The sequence below is a fragment of the Poecilia reticulata genome, linkage group LG22 (assembly GCF_000633615.1).
Source record: "Poecilia reticulata strain Guanapo linkage group LG22, Guppy_female_1.0+MT, whole genome shotgun sequence".
NCBI classification, from domain to species: domain Eukaryota; kingdom Metazoa; phylum Chordata; class Actinopteri; order Cyprinodontiformes; family Poeciliidae; genus Poecilia; species Poecilia reticulata.
The window spans coordinates 16,528,312-16,545,096 of record NC_024352.1 but is presented as its reverse complement, the minus strand read 5'-3'; the positions used below and the strand labels follow the sequence as shown (position 1 = coordinate 16,545,096).

The 16,785-nt window shown below is 38.7% G+C and overlaps 1 protein-coding gene across 1 annotated transcript in view; it reads right to left on the bottom strand.

Moving 5' to 3' along the window:
- Positions 1-16,785, bottom strand: part of pdss2 (prenyl (decaprenyl) diphosphate synthase, subunit 2) — a 42,809-nt gene that overhangs the window by 15,728 nt on the left and 10,296 nt on the right. The window contains exons 2-3 of the mRNA XM_008399702.2: positions 11,184-11,318; positions 3,215-3,413 (exon numbers count right to left, since the gene is read on the bottom strand). Coding sequence (XP_008397924.1) covers positions 3,215-3,413; positions 11,184-11,318 — 334 coding nt within the window. The remainder of the gene's footprint in view (positions 1-3,214; positions 3,414-11,183; positions 11,319-16,785) is intronic.

Here is a 16,785-nt window from a genome sequence, read left to right as displayed (position 1 = left end):
CTGGGCCTCCCTTCTGAAGCTGCTGCCCCCACCACCCGACCCCGGATAAGTGGCAGAAAATGGATGGATGGATGGAACACTGAAAATATCAGAATAATTTACCCAGTGGTCATAAAATGTATAATTTAACCCCCAGCGTTTAAACATATTGAGAAACAAACTGGTTGTGACAGCATTATTGAATTCCAATTATGATTTTTGTTGCGATTTTCTTTAATCTTGTCCTTTGTCGCAATATTAATTAATATTAATATTAATATCCCAGGGGAAATTGGTTTGTAGCAAAAACAGAAACAAAATACACATTCATTCTGTTAGAATAGCACAACTACAAATATAAGCAGAAATAATTGATCATGACAATGTCCAAATACTCTTAAATGCTTGTACATCAGAGCTTATAATAGCCTGAGGCACTGCACACAATGCAATATGAAAATGGCTTCCTATGAGCTTTAGAAAGCGGATTACTAACATTTATATCACTTCCTGGCAGTGAAAGTACAGCCTTATGGTATTGGCATGTAAAGCATGAATGTGTGAGACTTAACAATGAACTGTGGCACACCTTAGCAATGAATTCCACTTAATGCTAGTAACGTTGCACACAGATGTTGTGATGATGGATTCAATTCAATGTATTGTGAGGCTTCTTAACCTCGCTAAGACGTTAAAAGGAAAATCTGGAGAATTAACTCTAGAACTGGATCTCCTTTATGTCTGAGGCCTGGTTCTGGTAATGCTTCCTGAAGGACCAGGGTGTGTCTCTGCCCAAAGCGGAGAGTTTCAGTACCTTGGTGCCTTGTTCAAGAGGGATTTGACAGATTGAAAGTTGGAATGGTTGCTTTGGTTTGTTGTGCTAAGCAGGAAGGCGCAGCTTTCGATTTATTGTTACATCTACTTTACAACTCTCGCCATGATATATTGATCATAATAAAAAAAGTAGTACCAGCTGAAATGAGTTTTCATTCTGGGGTGCTGGACTCTGCCAGACGGAGGGGAGAGATTTGGATCCTCCAGCCTGAAAGGTGTTTCGGTCATCCGCTCAAAGCATCGATCTCTACCTAGAATTTAGCTTCAAGAATTCAGAAAATAGCTTCAAAATTGCTACATGTAGAAATTTTAGTCCTTCAAACAAAACCAGCTTGTGTCAATTTTAAAACAGAGTTGAAATAACCTAGAGGTGGAAAAATAATCAGAGCATAACATCTCCACTCTTTTCTTTCACAATGTTCTTACTCCTCTTTAGCGGCTTTAGGATCTCAGCCACTAAAAATATATACATCAACCGTGGGCATCGAAGGAAGTGAAAGTCTATCCAACGGCTCAGATTTATTATTGGAGTGCAGAGTTTGCATCTGTGGAACTTGAAGTATGACATCCTACCACATATTGCTTCCAAGCGGTCCTTTGGGATTGCGATATTGCAAACACTGATATTGCAATAATATATTCAATTATATAAGATTGGATATAAAAAAAAATTATAATTAATGAGCTGGACAAACACTCAACTCAAAATAATCAAAGATAAATCTCATCACACACATTTAAATAAACAAAAAAGCAGAAATTAAATTTTTTTTTTGTCTTTGATAAATTAAATACTTTTCTATATACATCCAAACTGAATATGATTATTACATACAGCTCTAGGTCTGCCTCTTAATCTGAGGCAGAGCCATCCTGAACTATTTTTTATTCCTATCTCATGACCACAGGTGAGGTTTGAAATACAAACTAATAAATTAAGAGGTTCCCTTTCTGATTCAGTTCATTATCAACAAGGCATACCTGACCATGGAATCACACTGTAAAGCGCTTCAAAATGAGGAAAGCTGAGCAATAAGGAGCATTGTGAAGCCTAAAAGAATATTTTTCAGTAGAGGAACAATATCTGCATATCTACTGGTGCATCCTTTAAGTTTTTTGGTGCCTGAAATAAGTTATTTCTCTGAATCAACAACAACAAAAGACACCCTCAAAGCAGACAACATGCATACATAGAGCTGAAAAATTATGGTAAGAGGAGTGAAATGTTATAATTAAGAGGTTTTAAGAGGTGTAACACACATTAAGACATCACCTGAAATTACAAAGCTCCGTGCCTGCTGTGGTGTGCTTTCTCCTCAGTTCACTTCGTTGTGCTAACCTTTTCAAAGCTGAGTAACTGGTAGCTATCAGATGTCCATTAAAAACTTCCACTGTGGGTATGCTTCCTGCGGTTGCTTCAGATTACTTTCACACTGCTCATAAACAGCTCTGCAGGTTTGTTTGAGGGAGGAAAAACAAGCACTGCTGTGTATTTCTGCAGAGACTGATTCTCAACACTGAAGTAGAACGTGTTCCTTCGCGTGCCGTTATATTTCTCATGCAGGCTCATCCACCGATGCTGCTTGCACGGTGCGTTTGGTAAAGCACTTCTCGGCTGCCGAGGAGCAGAGATAAAGCCAGACTGTGCGCACGAAAGAAAGGGCAGCGTGAAAGCCGCTTAGGGCTGGCATAACTGTGGAGGTTATTTTGATTCGCTGCCGCATTCTGAGAGAGGAGTGTGGTGACAGCATCTGTCAGTGACGCGTTACCAACGAGGCAGCAGATACGACCTGTGGTGCACCAGCAGCGTTACCTCTGCACTGAAAGACGAAGATGAACACTGAACCTGGAGGATTCCTCAAGAACTCCAGTCACAATTGGTAATATTGTGACAACAAGATTAAGTACTACTTATTACTTTTTCTTTGAGTAACTGTACGGTTATGACGCTGCACTTATAGCCACACAATCACAAATACTGCTCTTGAAAAACATTGCTGTAATATGCTTCTGTAGGATGCCAGTCACAAAAATATTTAATTGATACTGTCATCGAGTATCAATAAATACTGAGAAAATAGTAAAACTAACAATCCCGACAATACAGAAAATATTGTCACAATTTGACTTTATCGTGACAATAAATGAAAATTCTTACCATGACAAGAAATTCATCATGATAAATGATAAGCGATAAATGTCCACCAGTAGGCAGAAGCGAACTGGACATCACCCTGAACACACCATCCCCATGGTGAAACATGGCAGTGGCAGCATCATACAGTGGGAATGTTCATCTCTTGAGCAAGAAATAGGAGGCGTGTCAGAGATAAACGCAGAGCAGAATGGGGCGAAGGTTCATTTTCATGCAGGAAAATCGCCTGTCTTTATCAAAGTCTACCTTAGTGTCGTTGAGCTCGGCCAATCCTGTACAAGCGTTAGCCAGCAGAAAGTCACCGCTCAGGACGGCCATCTTGTTCCCAAACTCCATGTCCTTCAGCGGTCCGTCTGAGACTGTCCACTCCTTCAGATTTACGATCCCTCGATGTACCAGGAACGCTGTGTGGATGAGCTCTGTGATTTCTGCCAGGTTCCTCTGACTACAGAGGAAACAAAAAAGAAGAAATAAAAATAAGAGGAAAAAACAGCTTTTCTTGTCTTGCTTTCTAAAGGAGGTTCTCCTGAGATTTGACAGATTAAGAGCTTTTTGACTTTTTGAAATATGCAGTTTACAGCCTCGCAACAAAGAAAGAGAGCAATGATGCCTTTTTTCTAATGTGCACAAGAGAAAAATACTCTAAAATACTTCCTTTTCATCTGACATGCAGGTGCATTATATCACTTACATTATCATTGTTTATTTCAGTGATTAAAATCTAAAAAATGAAGCTTTCAGGTTTATGACATATATTTTGTGACATATTCCAAAGGATTTTTTTCTGTTAATTTTGATTAGATAAAGCTGATGAAACTCAAACTACCACTGTTCAGAAAATTCTTAATGTAAAAAGAACTTTGCTTTTAGACAACATTTTTTTCTTCCACTCAACTTTCCAGTAATATGCTTGGACACAGCAATCTTTTACCAGCCAGCTCTTTTTCCAGTAATCATTTACATATATTTTGGCTGTAGAAAAACTCAAAAATTATATATTATGGCTTAAATGATTTCTAGGAAGATTTGCGACTTGACGGTTAGGAAGATTTGCGACTTGACGGTTGCCATTGGCAACGTCAACAAAGAGGGTAAGCCACAAAAAGTCATTGTTGAAGAAGTTGGCTGTTCACACAGCCTCTATCCAAGCTTATAAATGGAAAACTGAGAGAAAATAAAACTTGTGCCAGAAAAAAGACGGACAAGAACCCATCAGATGTTTCTGTATTAAAAAGTTTATTTATAGTCTTTTTTAATATTTTTGTTATTTTGGGAAACAAAACATTGGTTGCAATAGAAGTGTTTCACTTTTTTCCCACCTATACTCTGTAGAAATTACACAAACAAAAAGCATCAATGTGATCAGAACTGTTTACGTCGAGATCCAGAGAAACATTCTCTGCGTTAAAAATCCCTGTTTTTCATCCCCCAAGGCATAAAACCAAGAGACATGTCAGAGATTTCTCCACACAAAGTGTCAGGGGGTTGCATAAAAAAAGAAATTAAACTTATCATTATCAGATAACAGCCATTCTTGATTATGAGGAGAGGGGGGAAAGAAAACGACACAACAGTGGTGTTTGAATAGTCTTTTAGAACAGCCTAAGGGAGGATATAATCAAATGTTGATTCAGTCATTGGTGGGGGATAATTAGGCCTCTCTCCATATGGAAGGCGCTCGCCACGCTGCGACAGGAGGGATCCATCCAGACAGGGTCGGGTGCGCTGATAGCCACTTACGACCTTCTTTCAGCCGCCGTGGAAACCTGATGAGCCGCTCGTCTGCTCCGAGCTATGACGCCTTCCTATATACGCACTTGCAGCCAGGTAATTGCCATTCTCTGCGTCAAAAAGATGTGATTAAAATTCAATAATGTCATGTATTTTGCCCCTCAATCACACCCATTGTCTGGTCGGTTTCGCTGCTTGGTGGCGGACGGCAACAACAGCGTCGTTTCCCCCAAAGAGAGTTAATAAGTTCAGGGCTCAAATAAGAGCAAATTAACAGACTGACAGTCGAATGCACTCGGGGTGAATCAGAGTGATAGCTGCACTTCAAGAGGAGAGTGAGTTGTTACAATGAGACGAACAAAACATTATGATTTTAGGTCGTGCAGGTTTACAACTTTAATTCCAAGTCGACCTCACAATGACTATTTCATCTGAATATTCATAATAAACACGCTTTATCTACTGGTTTCTCATGTAGGGATTTGTTAAAGAAGAGATCCTCTCTCACTGCAGACGGATTTCCTTCCACGTTCTGTGACAGAGACTGATGATTAGTAGGAAAAAATAAGGACACCCCTGTTGGTTCTTAAGGATTTTGGAAAATTAAACAATCATTTGAAAAAACTGGGACACAGGGAAGGTTGTATGGACTGAGGCATGATTAAAAAACTAAAACTTCCTTTTTTTTAAGGTTTTGTTGGCTCTAGTGGCCTTTATTTGAAAGTAGTTTGACAGGAAAGAGGGTAACCAGAGAGAGGGAAGACATGCAGCAAATGTCACCAGGCCGGGAATCGAACCTGCAACTACCGCCACAAGGACCAAGGCCTCAATACGTGGGTTGTGTTTTGCCCCTGTTCCACCACAGCACCCAAACTTCCTTTTTTTTAGCTGTGGTTGTGACTGCATGATAGCATTCATAGCAACACAAGCACAAATACTGCTGTTGAAAAACAATCTCAATAGAAACAATGTTCCTCAGGATGAAAGAAAAGTGATTTACATCACTAATATGCACACAGTAACTGCATTTAATCATATTTTTTAAATTTACTGATGTTTATTGAAACTCTCATAAAACAAAAGGTGGAAAAATTAATAAAAATAAAATTTCTGATAATAATCAATCCAACACTAAATCAAAATTCTTTTGATAAGAAATCTTTCACGATAAATGGCCACCACTACTGGGACACCCCCATCAAAGAAACGTATTTAAATGCATATTTAATATAAACTTTGACAATCCTGAGATATTCAGATAATATAATGACACAATTATTGATTTTTTTAGTATAAAAAGTGATCTTTCAGAAACAACTGTTGCTGTTCATCAATCTGGAAAAGTTTATAAGGTCACGATTTTACAACAAACATCTGTCTGACAGCTGGAGTTTGGTCCAAACTGAGTCATCAACAGGACGAGGATCCCAAACACAGCAGCAAATCTACAACAGAAAATAATCAAGGTGTTATACGTCCCTGTCAAACCCAAGACCTGAAACTGAATGAAATGTGGTGGGACCTTAAGAGAGCTGCATGGAAAAGAAATTAACCTGAACTGAAGAAATGTCTCTACAGCGATGCGAGAGACTGATGAAGTCGTACAGAAAACGACTGCTGGGTGCTGTTGTTGGTTGCGGTGGTTCATGGGGTGTGCATAATCTCCTCCACGATTGTATGACACAAACCAGAGATTGATTATTCAAATAAGCCAGTTCTCACTGTTAAATAATTAGCAGTGATCTATTAGTTCCCGTTGTAAACTACTTTCTGTTTTTAATAACGCAGACTTGACAGGAAATACTGAGTGCATGCTGCTGTGTCAGTGTGCCAGGTGTTGATTTGATTACACTAATCAAAATTAGGCAGAAACATACAATTGTGATTTTTATATTGAGTGCTCTCTGTATGTAAATCTGTAAATATTAAAAATAAATAAATAAATAAATAAATAGTGTGTCATTTGATGTTTTCTGCTTTAAGAATTAAGTTTTGAAAGGTTTGAGGTTTTTAAAATTGAAAATGTCTTACAAGAGAAAATATTAATATTGAGTTGCATGGTAACTGAAGGGATCCGAATGACACCTGTGTAACCTCAATTTGCTTATTGTGTTTTTATAATCAAAATTAAGTAAAAAACTAAGAAATCCCACACAGTGAAAGCGTCATCAGTTGAAACCCGGCGCGCACACACAATCCAAACCCTCCAATCTAGCGGCCCTCATCAGCAGCAGTGGAGCTTGGGGAGGAAAAAGGGGGACAAGGGGGCCGATGTATAAATAGCTTTGGTTCCCAGTTGCATAGCAACCAATGCCATCTTCCTGAGGTGTAACGCCCCCTTACCACGCCCCTTGTCCTGACTGTTCTGTTCCATTTTCCTCCCTCTGCAGTCTGCCTTGCATCAACCACAGATTGCGGATCTAAGTGAGTTCCAGTGTGCGATTTAAAAACCTGGCCTGTCCATCGGGCGGCCAGTTTGATGCGACTGGTGACGTGATTTTCACTGGACACGCACAACAAAAAAATTAAAAGGTGTGGCTGGTGCAAGTTGGACAATCTGCGAGAGCGGCGAGTGTTTCAATCTGTCCATCCATCTATTTATCTTGGTGGTGCTTTGGTGAATCATCAGTGTCAGGCAGCAGAGTGGGAAATGTTTTACAAATGCTCCCTGTCAGAAGGGAGGAGACCATCCTCCGGAGGTTTCAATCACCCCCCAAAACCCACCCCACCTCAACTCCCTCAATCCCTCCATCTCGCCATTATCCGAGGTGCTAATGAGCCCAGGAGAGGTGGAGGCAGAGGCAGAGAGGGAGCAAACTAGTGCAAATGAGGTGATCAAATCATGCTGTGTGTGTCTGGGAGTGTGTGTGTGTGTTTCAGTTTGGACTATCCATCTCACGACTGGGCGAGCGCTGTGTGTTGGAACCAGTGATCTGATGTGTGTGCCAGATCGTGTTGTGATGCGGCTGCATGGTAACACACCACCTTCCAAACCAGGTTTGAACACCTTCGCGATGCCGTTTGTTTTTGGGAGGCAGGACGGGAAGGAGAGGTTTCTCAGCAGTCAGGATGCTTGTGCTCAGACATGGCTGCACAACACAGATGTGCCAGCCTGCAGTAAGAAAGAAGCCTTTCAGGCACCAGGAGCACAGCAGTCACTTCTGGAAAACAGTTGGCACACACCCACATGCCTGTCCTGAGCCGCATGCTGGCATCTGGCCTGTGTGTGTGTGTGGGTGGGTGCATGTGTGTGGATGTGAGGAGGCCCAAGCACACCTCAGAGTGTCATCTGAAGCATTACATTCATATTATATTACCACACTGCGCACCTCGATATGTGTAATAGGTCGATCTATGTTTAAGGCCTAGAATCTGCACACTTAATTGTTTGTTTCTGATGAAGTCGCCTTTTCAAATATTTACTCTGTGACCGTTTACAAGCTAGGTTAGTTATTAATTATGAGAATAAGGTGTGAGTTAATGACCAGCCTGAAGGTATGTTAAAATTTTACAGTTGTTCTTTCAAAAATAAAATGTTTCCATCACAGTTCCTACAGCTAAAAGCCTTTTTAATTCGATTTTGAAGTAGTTTTGGTGCTCAGTTATTTGATGGACCACAGATAGTCGGTTAGCTGAAAAACTGTTACAACAGGTTTTCCTCGGATACCATGGGACGTCTGTGGCCCAGTGGCTTGAATAGTTGTTTAGCTATCAGAAGATTGTGGCACCGATTCCACCTTCTGCCACTACACTCCAAAGTTATCTACCAGTCAGCTTATCATGGTTGTTAGGAAATACTTCCAACCCAATAGAGTTAAATTGATTTGAACTTTATCTCACTATCAGTGACGTTTACACTCAAGTTGATGTAGTTCCAGGTGAATTATTAGCTACTATGTAGAGCTAGATAGTCGCTACACATTATTGCCGCTAAATTATTCTCTTTATATACAAAATTGAAATCTCAGACAGCACAGTTAGGTTGTTGTATACTTTTATGTTAGATATTTAAAACCATAAAACCGTCAAGCTTACACCATGAAAACAGAAACATTAAACATATTTTTTTTTCCCCTCTGGTGCTTGCTGTCAGAGTTGCAGTACTAAACAGAATTTTTCCTGCATATCAGAGCAACTGAAAATGCAGGCAGATGGTCCATTGCAGAAGAACACGTCTATGTTGCTGTTTAGCTCCTTTAAAATTAAAGTTTCCTCTTGCTTAATTGCCCATTTCCACATATTTCAGACTGCAGCAAATTGGAAGCAACCTGCTGCAAAATGTTTTGGAGAGGCACCCGTGGGTTGATGCAGAGAGGACAAGGATGTACTCAATTAGCATAAAATTAAGGGACAGCAGGTCACGTCTGAGAGAGGCTTTTTAAATGTCAATTTATTATCTTGAAAGTGACAGCAGCTGCAAAGCGTGTCAGTATAATAATGCAACTTTATGCTCTCTGGTGAAAGTGTCTGTCCTTTTTAAAGCTGCACAATTAATATTGGAGTTGTAACATTATTATGGGATCTGTGTAGAGGTCTGACCACAGGTCCAAAAAATTCAACATGCTGGTTTCTAAGCCACTCTGTCCGCACTTTTATCTTATGATACAGGGCTGTGTACTGAAAAATACAGCTGTATTAAAGTAGAAAACGTTTCATTGAAGGAATATAGCTGAATATTGTGATAGTGATTGGCATTTTATTAACTCAAATTTTCCTTGCTTCTCATCATGATGACCTCACAACACAAGATGATCTTTATTATCTCTATAACTAGTCCCAACAACACAATTAAACCAGTGATGGTATGCAGAATATGCTCCTGAACTCTATTTTTATGATTTCAATCAGAAACGGACTGAGAATGGTTATTTGTATGTTGTCTGTTAGTATTAATAAGATTGAATGAAGAGCTTGACAACAACTTTCCTGGATAACATCATCATTAGCACATTATAGCTTTTTTCTTGCAAATGCAGTTCCTACTTAGTGTTTGTTTGAAGGATAACTGGGGAACTGTTTATGTCTGCAGGAATGCTCCCGGTATGTTTATCTGTGTAACATGGATTTATGGCACATCTGTGAGCTGAAACAGATCAGTTTGTGTAACTAAATGCAATGTTCTATGGAGCAACTTCAAAAAGTGACACCAAAACAAAACAGAGAGGACTCCCAGCAATTGCTAAACTCTGTTATGGAAGATTAAGGGTTTTTTTGCAGGAAAACAAAAGGTGGTGCAACCAAAACTTTATGTCAGCAATAAGGTACACAGTGTGCTCCACACTCAGCAAAAAAATAAGTCTAGGTAAATGTAAACATTACTGATAATGGAGAAAAATCTGCTGACATCCAAATGGTTAATCTGTAGCATCCAATCAGCCCAATCATATAAAATATAAGCTGGTTGATGAGATGGGATTTTTCCATCAGCTGCTTATGATGCATTCAGGTACAGCTGGGAGACTAGGCTGTCACAAAGTGATGTTTTATCTTCAAATATGGGTCCAGTCTTATAAAAGTTTCTAACACTCTGGACCATTTTGATGTGGTTACATTGCGTTGTAATCCATCGATCTTTCCAGGTATTGGCAATGCCTGCTTATGCTACTTTAGTCATTGAAATAAGTCCAACCAAGTTTTATACTTTGCACTTCTTACATTTTTTATGACATAATAAAATCAAATTAGTAAATGTACGTGATTGAAGTGTACTGAAAGTGTACGAATTGTGGCTTTAACAATTGAGTACTGCTACACCCAGAATATTCACATTACTCCTTAATGCTCAAATAACATATTTTTAGTGGATGATAGTGAAAAAAATCCCAACTCCTCCAAACATCACTTTGCATAGAGTAGATATTCCTTAGAGTAGCTTCCATAATCGGTATGAGTGAGGCTCAAAATGAGATTCGTATTTTTGTTAGAATTCATCAGAATGTCAGATGCTTGTTCATTTTTTTTATTCTATTTTACAAAAGGTAAATTCTCCGATCCTACCTGTGCCCACACTGTCTCCAGAGGGTGAGGCAGAGCTGATGTGGACGATAACCACAGCGGACAAGGTAGAGTTACCTGACTCCAGACTCTTATTTCCCTGTTTATCCTGAAGCTGCCACATAACTGGGACAAAAGCAGGATCGCCTGTCTCGGTCTGCCTGCCGAGCGCATTTATGGCCCTGCACTGCGATGCCACAGATGTTCACTGCCCACAGTTTCCTCTCAGGCAGCATAAACATTCACAGAGAAGTGACAAACTAGCTGCAGTGGACTGGGAGTGGGAGACTGGTGGGTGATCTATTTATCTAAAGAAAGAAACATCAGCTGCTCCTATACCAGTAATGTTATAAAAACCGTGTTTCTTCCTGTAAAGGAAGATTATGATTCTTTCTTATGTCAGACTCTCAAAATGTGAGGTGAATAATTTCTATAAACATGCAAACATTTAGTAAAATCATCCATCTGCTCTGGTTTAGCCTCAAATTACCTTGGGTAGATGCCGCTGACCATATCCTTAGTGAGGAGCTCTGAAGCTGCGTGGCTCGGTCCTGCTGCTTTGGACAGCAGCAGCACAATCAGTCCTCTCATCTGAAGATTGTTCTTGCTGTCATAGACGAAGCCTCTGCAAAGAGACGCAAATAGATCACTGAGCTTCAATCAGATATTGTAGGAGTAAAGTACAACAGAAAGGAAATCATAAAAAAAGAAATGTACCAACAGTTATCAAATAATCAACATGTATGTATTAACACTGACATCCTGCATAAATCAGTTTTTCTATAGATGACCTCTTGAGTGAATTTGCTATTTGTTTAGCCCATTTGTTATATTCATCAACTGCATACAAGCTGGGTTTTTTTTTGTTGAAAATATGATTTTTATGGCTGCTTTTAGAGTCAGATACTTATTGTTTTGATTATCTGCATATATTCAACATAGACTTTGGGGAAGAGTACTTAATGTGTGGCCATCATTTCATGGGTTTGATACATTTCCAACAACAGGAATGTTTCCTCCTAATGTTTGCTCAGGATGAGGAAATGCATCGTAGCAACGATCCAATGCAATCTGCTGGTTTCCTTTAAAATCAGAGGAGTTGCAGTTCAAGACTAATGCAAGTATGCAAGGGGATCATTGACTTGGATTTATTTTTTTTAACCCTTTTAAAAATAACTTAAAAAAATATTTTTTGGTAAAATGCAGTCTTAGCTTAAGGATCCAGATAAGGAAATGTCACATAAGTCCCACTGCTGTGAGTTTTATTCATGGTTATTAATGACTAATTAATGATTAATTAATGATGTCTATGACCAATACGCTGAAATTAAATGAAAAGGTGTTTCAGTAAAGTGTGAGCTTATGGGTTTGCACACTTCTTGCACCTTCTTTTTTTTTTTTTTTTTTTTACATTTCTTCTCAAGACAATTTTTTATCTAAACAAGGTATACGTTGCATTAAATGTGGAAAAGGTGTCATTAATTTTGAATCTCAAAAATATGTTCTGTTGGCAGAACAGATTTGTGCGTGCACTTTGATGCACAGTCAGAAATAATCTTGTGATTTATTCGTTTTAGGTTGGATTTAAAGATGCTACTCTATCAAATATGTATTATTTTGTACGTAGTGGTCCTTATAGGAGAACAAAATGAATAAAATGAATTATCAGATCAGATATCTGATTATTCTAGGTAAATCTAGGTGAAAATTTTCATTATTTTAAATTTTAAATATTTGTTCTTTTTTTTAATGATCATAGCTGAACTGATGCAATATGTAAACCAAATTAAAAAGGGGAAATACATATTAATCTGCACTATGATTTTTTTTGCATATATTTTACAAACAAATGTCAATGTCAGGTTTTGGCCACTTTGTATGATTAAAAAAAATCAGCTAAATTTAGGAGAACAAATGATAAAAGGATTAGCAGAGCTTAGGGAGTTTGCCATGCATTTTCTAAATAAAAAACAAAAAACAAAAAAACATGAATTTAATTGATCAGTTTATGTCTTATTCTGAGGTATTTAAAGTCGGGGGGGTTATTCCCACCCCAACCAGCTGACACATCCACAGCAGCACACACACAAAGCCCAGCAATGGCTGCCTCCTTGGTGAGCAGATTAAATATCTTTTTACTCTCTCTGGGGAGCGGTTAGACGCAGCACCTCTAATCCCGTCCCTATGGGAGCCCCTCGTGCCATGAATCACGCTCTCGTTAGGAGCTCCGGAGCAGACAAGCGGTCACGCCCCCCTCCGCTCGATGCCCAGACACGGGCCTCAACAACACCCCCCCATCAACCCTCTCTGACCCTCCCCTGCAACGCAGCGAGGCTGGAGGATCCAGACATAGACACAGTAGAAACGAGAATCTATAAAACCCTGAAGCATTTTCTTTAAAAAAAAAAAAAAAAGAAGAAAAAGAGGTAAAAAAAAAAAAAAACCTTTCCGTCACATAAAATGCGTGAAATTAATGACAGGTCGAGCTCTTCTTCATTACAGCTCATGAGGAAAAATTTATTGTCACTCTAAATCTTTACTCAACAGGAAAATAGTTGTTAGATCAGCAAGCAGGACGCAAGAACCCGTAAAGCTGCCCCTTTCCTGGCCAGTCTAAGTAAGACAGTGGCCTGAAAGTGGCAGATGATTAATATTTATGTCAGCACGCACACCAGAATGCATCAATCAATCACAGCCGGCCTCCTGCAAAGGGGTGGGGATGCGACGATGATGTGAAAGAAGAAAGATGGTGAGGGCTACAGTGAAGCTGGAGGAATGGGCTGCTGTCATTTTAAAGGGTTGTGAACAGGTCACCACGCCCTCTGCTCTGCTATCGCAGTGCAGGAATTCAGGGAGCCGCAGCCTGCCGGGACTGGAGTCGGCGCATGCAAATGTGTCCAATGCTCCGACATCTTTTCCTAAACAATAAACTGATAAACGAACGATAACTGTGCAGTTTTCCTCCAGGAGAGAGGTTTCAGCCACCAGCAGACACGGTTACGGGTTAAAATTATACGATAATATCGACCGAGGGTCTTTTTCACTCCACAGTTTACAGGATTTGATTCTCACATTTCCAAAAAAGCACAAAGCTTTTTATTGTAAACCTGTGGATAAAAATACTGAGCAAGTTTTAGATCTTGAAAGCAATATTTCTTGCCAGATTCATATGAAAGAAAGAGGATTCGATTTGCTTTCTGAGTTACAAAGGCTGTTGGCCAAATTACTTCTGATTTCTTCTCATTTCTAATCGTTAATGGCACAAATAACCATTTAATTCTTTAAAGGAAGAGTTATTTAAAAAATATTTTAAATAAACATAATATAAACATTTTAACTTCAATAAAAAACATCCTTATTTAATTTTAATTACTAACAATGTTTAGTCTTGTTACTGCCTTTGTAAGTCTAAGAAGTGCTTTCAGTCTAAGTGTTTCAGGTAGTTGTTTTGACTCTTTTTGGATTTTTTCACATTTCTGCTCTTGTTTTAGTGGGATTTTGATGGAACTATGATGTGAATGTTCTGATGATTCAATAATAAAGTGAATATGAAGATTCAAAAATATATAAGCATAAGCCTAAGAGGAAGTGAATTTCAGTCCAAGTTAAACTCTCAAGGACTGTCCTTAAGGGAAGTAAAGTTTCTTCTCTCTGAGCTGCAGTCCCCTCGCTGTAACTCCACACTTTGGGGCAAAGTTAGCTGAGCAGCAGTTTTTGAGAATGAAAGGAAAGGAAAAACCGAAACCCAACGCCACGAGGGTCTGCCTGTCTGCTATTGTGGATATTTTTATCCGCCGTGCATCTAAAGCCGAGACACAGAGGGAAATATGAACCAGCCAACGCGAGCTGACAGTGAGGAGTCAGACTGTCAAGAGGTCTGCTGCAGCCTTCCCTGCTGCTACAACACCCAAATGGATTGTCATATCAGATTTAGGCGTATAGGTTATTACACCCTTGGGTTCCTCTTTCCATCCTCGTCCGAGTGACAGGATTGTGTTTGAGGACTCTGTCTTCCAGGTCTCTTTCCTTGTTTTTCTAAGTTTTGGTTTATAAATCATAATTATCGATACTTGTGCTTTCAGATGCTGTCTATAAACCAGCACCTGACTGATGACCTCACCTGTGTCCTCACCTGTGTCCTCACTGTAAAGTCAGTCAGACTGGAAGATTGAGTCATTTCTTTCTCTTCACCACAAGCAAACATCCATCCACTTCATAGCAGTCCATCCATCCATCCATCCATCCATCCATCCATCCATCCATCCATCCATCCATCCATCCATCCATCCATCCAAAAACAATTCTTCCATCAATCAATACATCCATCAATCCCATAATTGATCATCAATCAGTCCATCCATTCTGCATCATCTCATCTCTTCTTCCCCATCCAAATATCCATTCATGAATCTATCCAATCATCCATTTATGATCAATCAATTATCCGTCCTTCACCATGTCCATATTCTGCAACAATCAATCCATCTTCATCCATCTATCCATCACCAATCCTTTTGTCTCTCCACTCATCCATCCATCTAAAGATGGACACAAAGAAGGATGAAATGGTTACAATGGATGGAAGCAGCTTTTATATGTTAAGTAATAAATAAATAAATAAATAAATAACTAAATAAATAAATAAATAAATAAATAAATAAATAAATAAATAAATAAATAAACACCCCATGCTCTCTTTCCTTTGGATCTAATGGATTTTGTACTTTTCAAGAATCTGTGAGAACTCTGTCTGTAACTTCCTACTTTTGCAAAGATATTTCAGACAAAGACACAAAATAATAATAGAATAGCTCCTCTGTCCACATCTATATGTCAGGTTAATTAGATAAATAAAAGCAGCACCATCCGCCCCCAATGCACTTAGTTATTAGAAGAAAAGATTTGTAATCAGCTTTAAAGTCAGATAAAACTGCAGCTTTCACACAGCAATGGGCATGCATTACAGAGAGAAAACAAACAATAACTATTGATTGTGTTGAACTGTTGTTTAGGCTGACAGAGACAGGGGTGAAAGGGGATACTATCAATAGATCTGCAGGTGGAGTCAAGAGCAACCGTAGAAGTGACTTATATGACATAACAAACACAAACATGCAGTCAAACAATGCACTGTAATACTGAAGGCAGTTATTTAGATAAATGACCGCTCAATGCAAGGCTGAATTGTTGTGGAAAAACAAGACTGTAGATAAAGCTCTGCTGTGGATGTAAAGTCAAGAAGCTTTACATTACATTATGTGATACACTGACACGAAAGAAGGACTGGAGAGCAAAAGGCTAATGAGGCAACAGTTTCACTTTTTTTCATTTAAAATATGTCATTAGTAACATACAACAAGATGTTTGTTTGTGATTAATCCAAATTTTCTCAACTAAATATTTGTATTTGTTGAAAGAAAGTCGAACACCAGAAAGAGTCTAAGAAATCTAACTGATAAAGAGACTATCAAAAACACTTCAAGGTAAGATATTGTTATAACCATGGAGATCTCAGGATTTCTGATCATAACGATGATGATCCAGGTGAATATCAACAAACATCTCCAATAAAAATGGCGTTTCATGCCTACATTTCAAAGGTATTTAATCATTTATTAGTTTTATTTTTAATTCAAGCAGGCAGAATTCATTATTGTACTTTGAATAATGAATTCAAAGTATAATCTGATCTGTGATCAAAAATTTCCAGTGAAGGTCTTTTCCTTTGCACTAGTGCTGTTTTTCATGTCATTTTCAGCCACCTAAGCATAACATATTATATGATATTATTGAAAAGAAAAACGTATTCAAGTATTTCTTCTAACAAGAACCCCAGTGATATATTTCAGATTTCTTTTATTTTGATGACTCTGCCTAATAAAAACCCCAAATTCTCGTTCTTAGAAAATTTGATTAAAGCATTACAAACAGAAATGTCAGCCTACAAAACATTGACAGACTATTGCTAATATTAGTTGCCATTTCACTGGTAGATATTGTCAAGTGTCTTATAATTTCATGGCTTCCTACACTTGAAAAGGAGGACTTGGAGACTTCAGGAATTCACTCAATCTTTTTTATTTTCACCAATG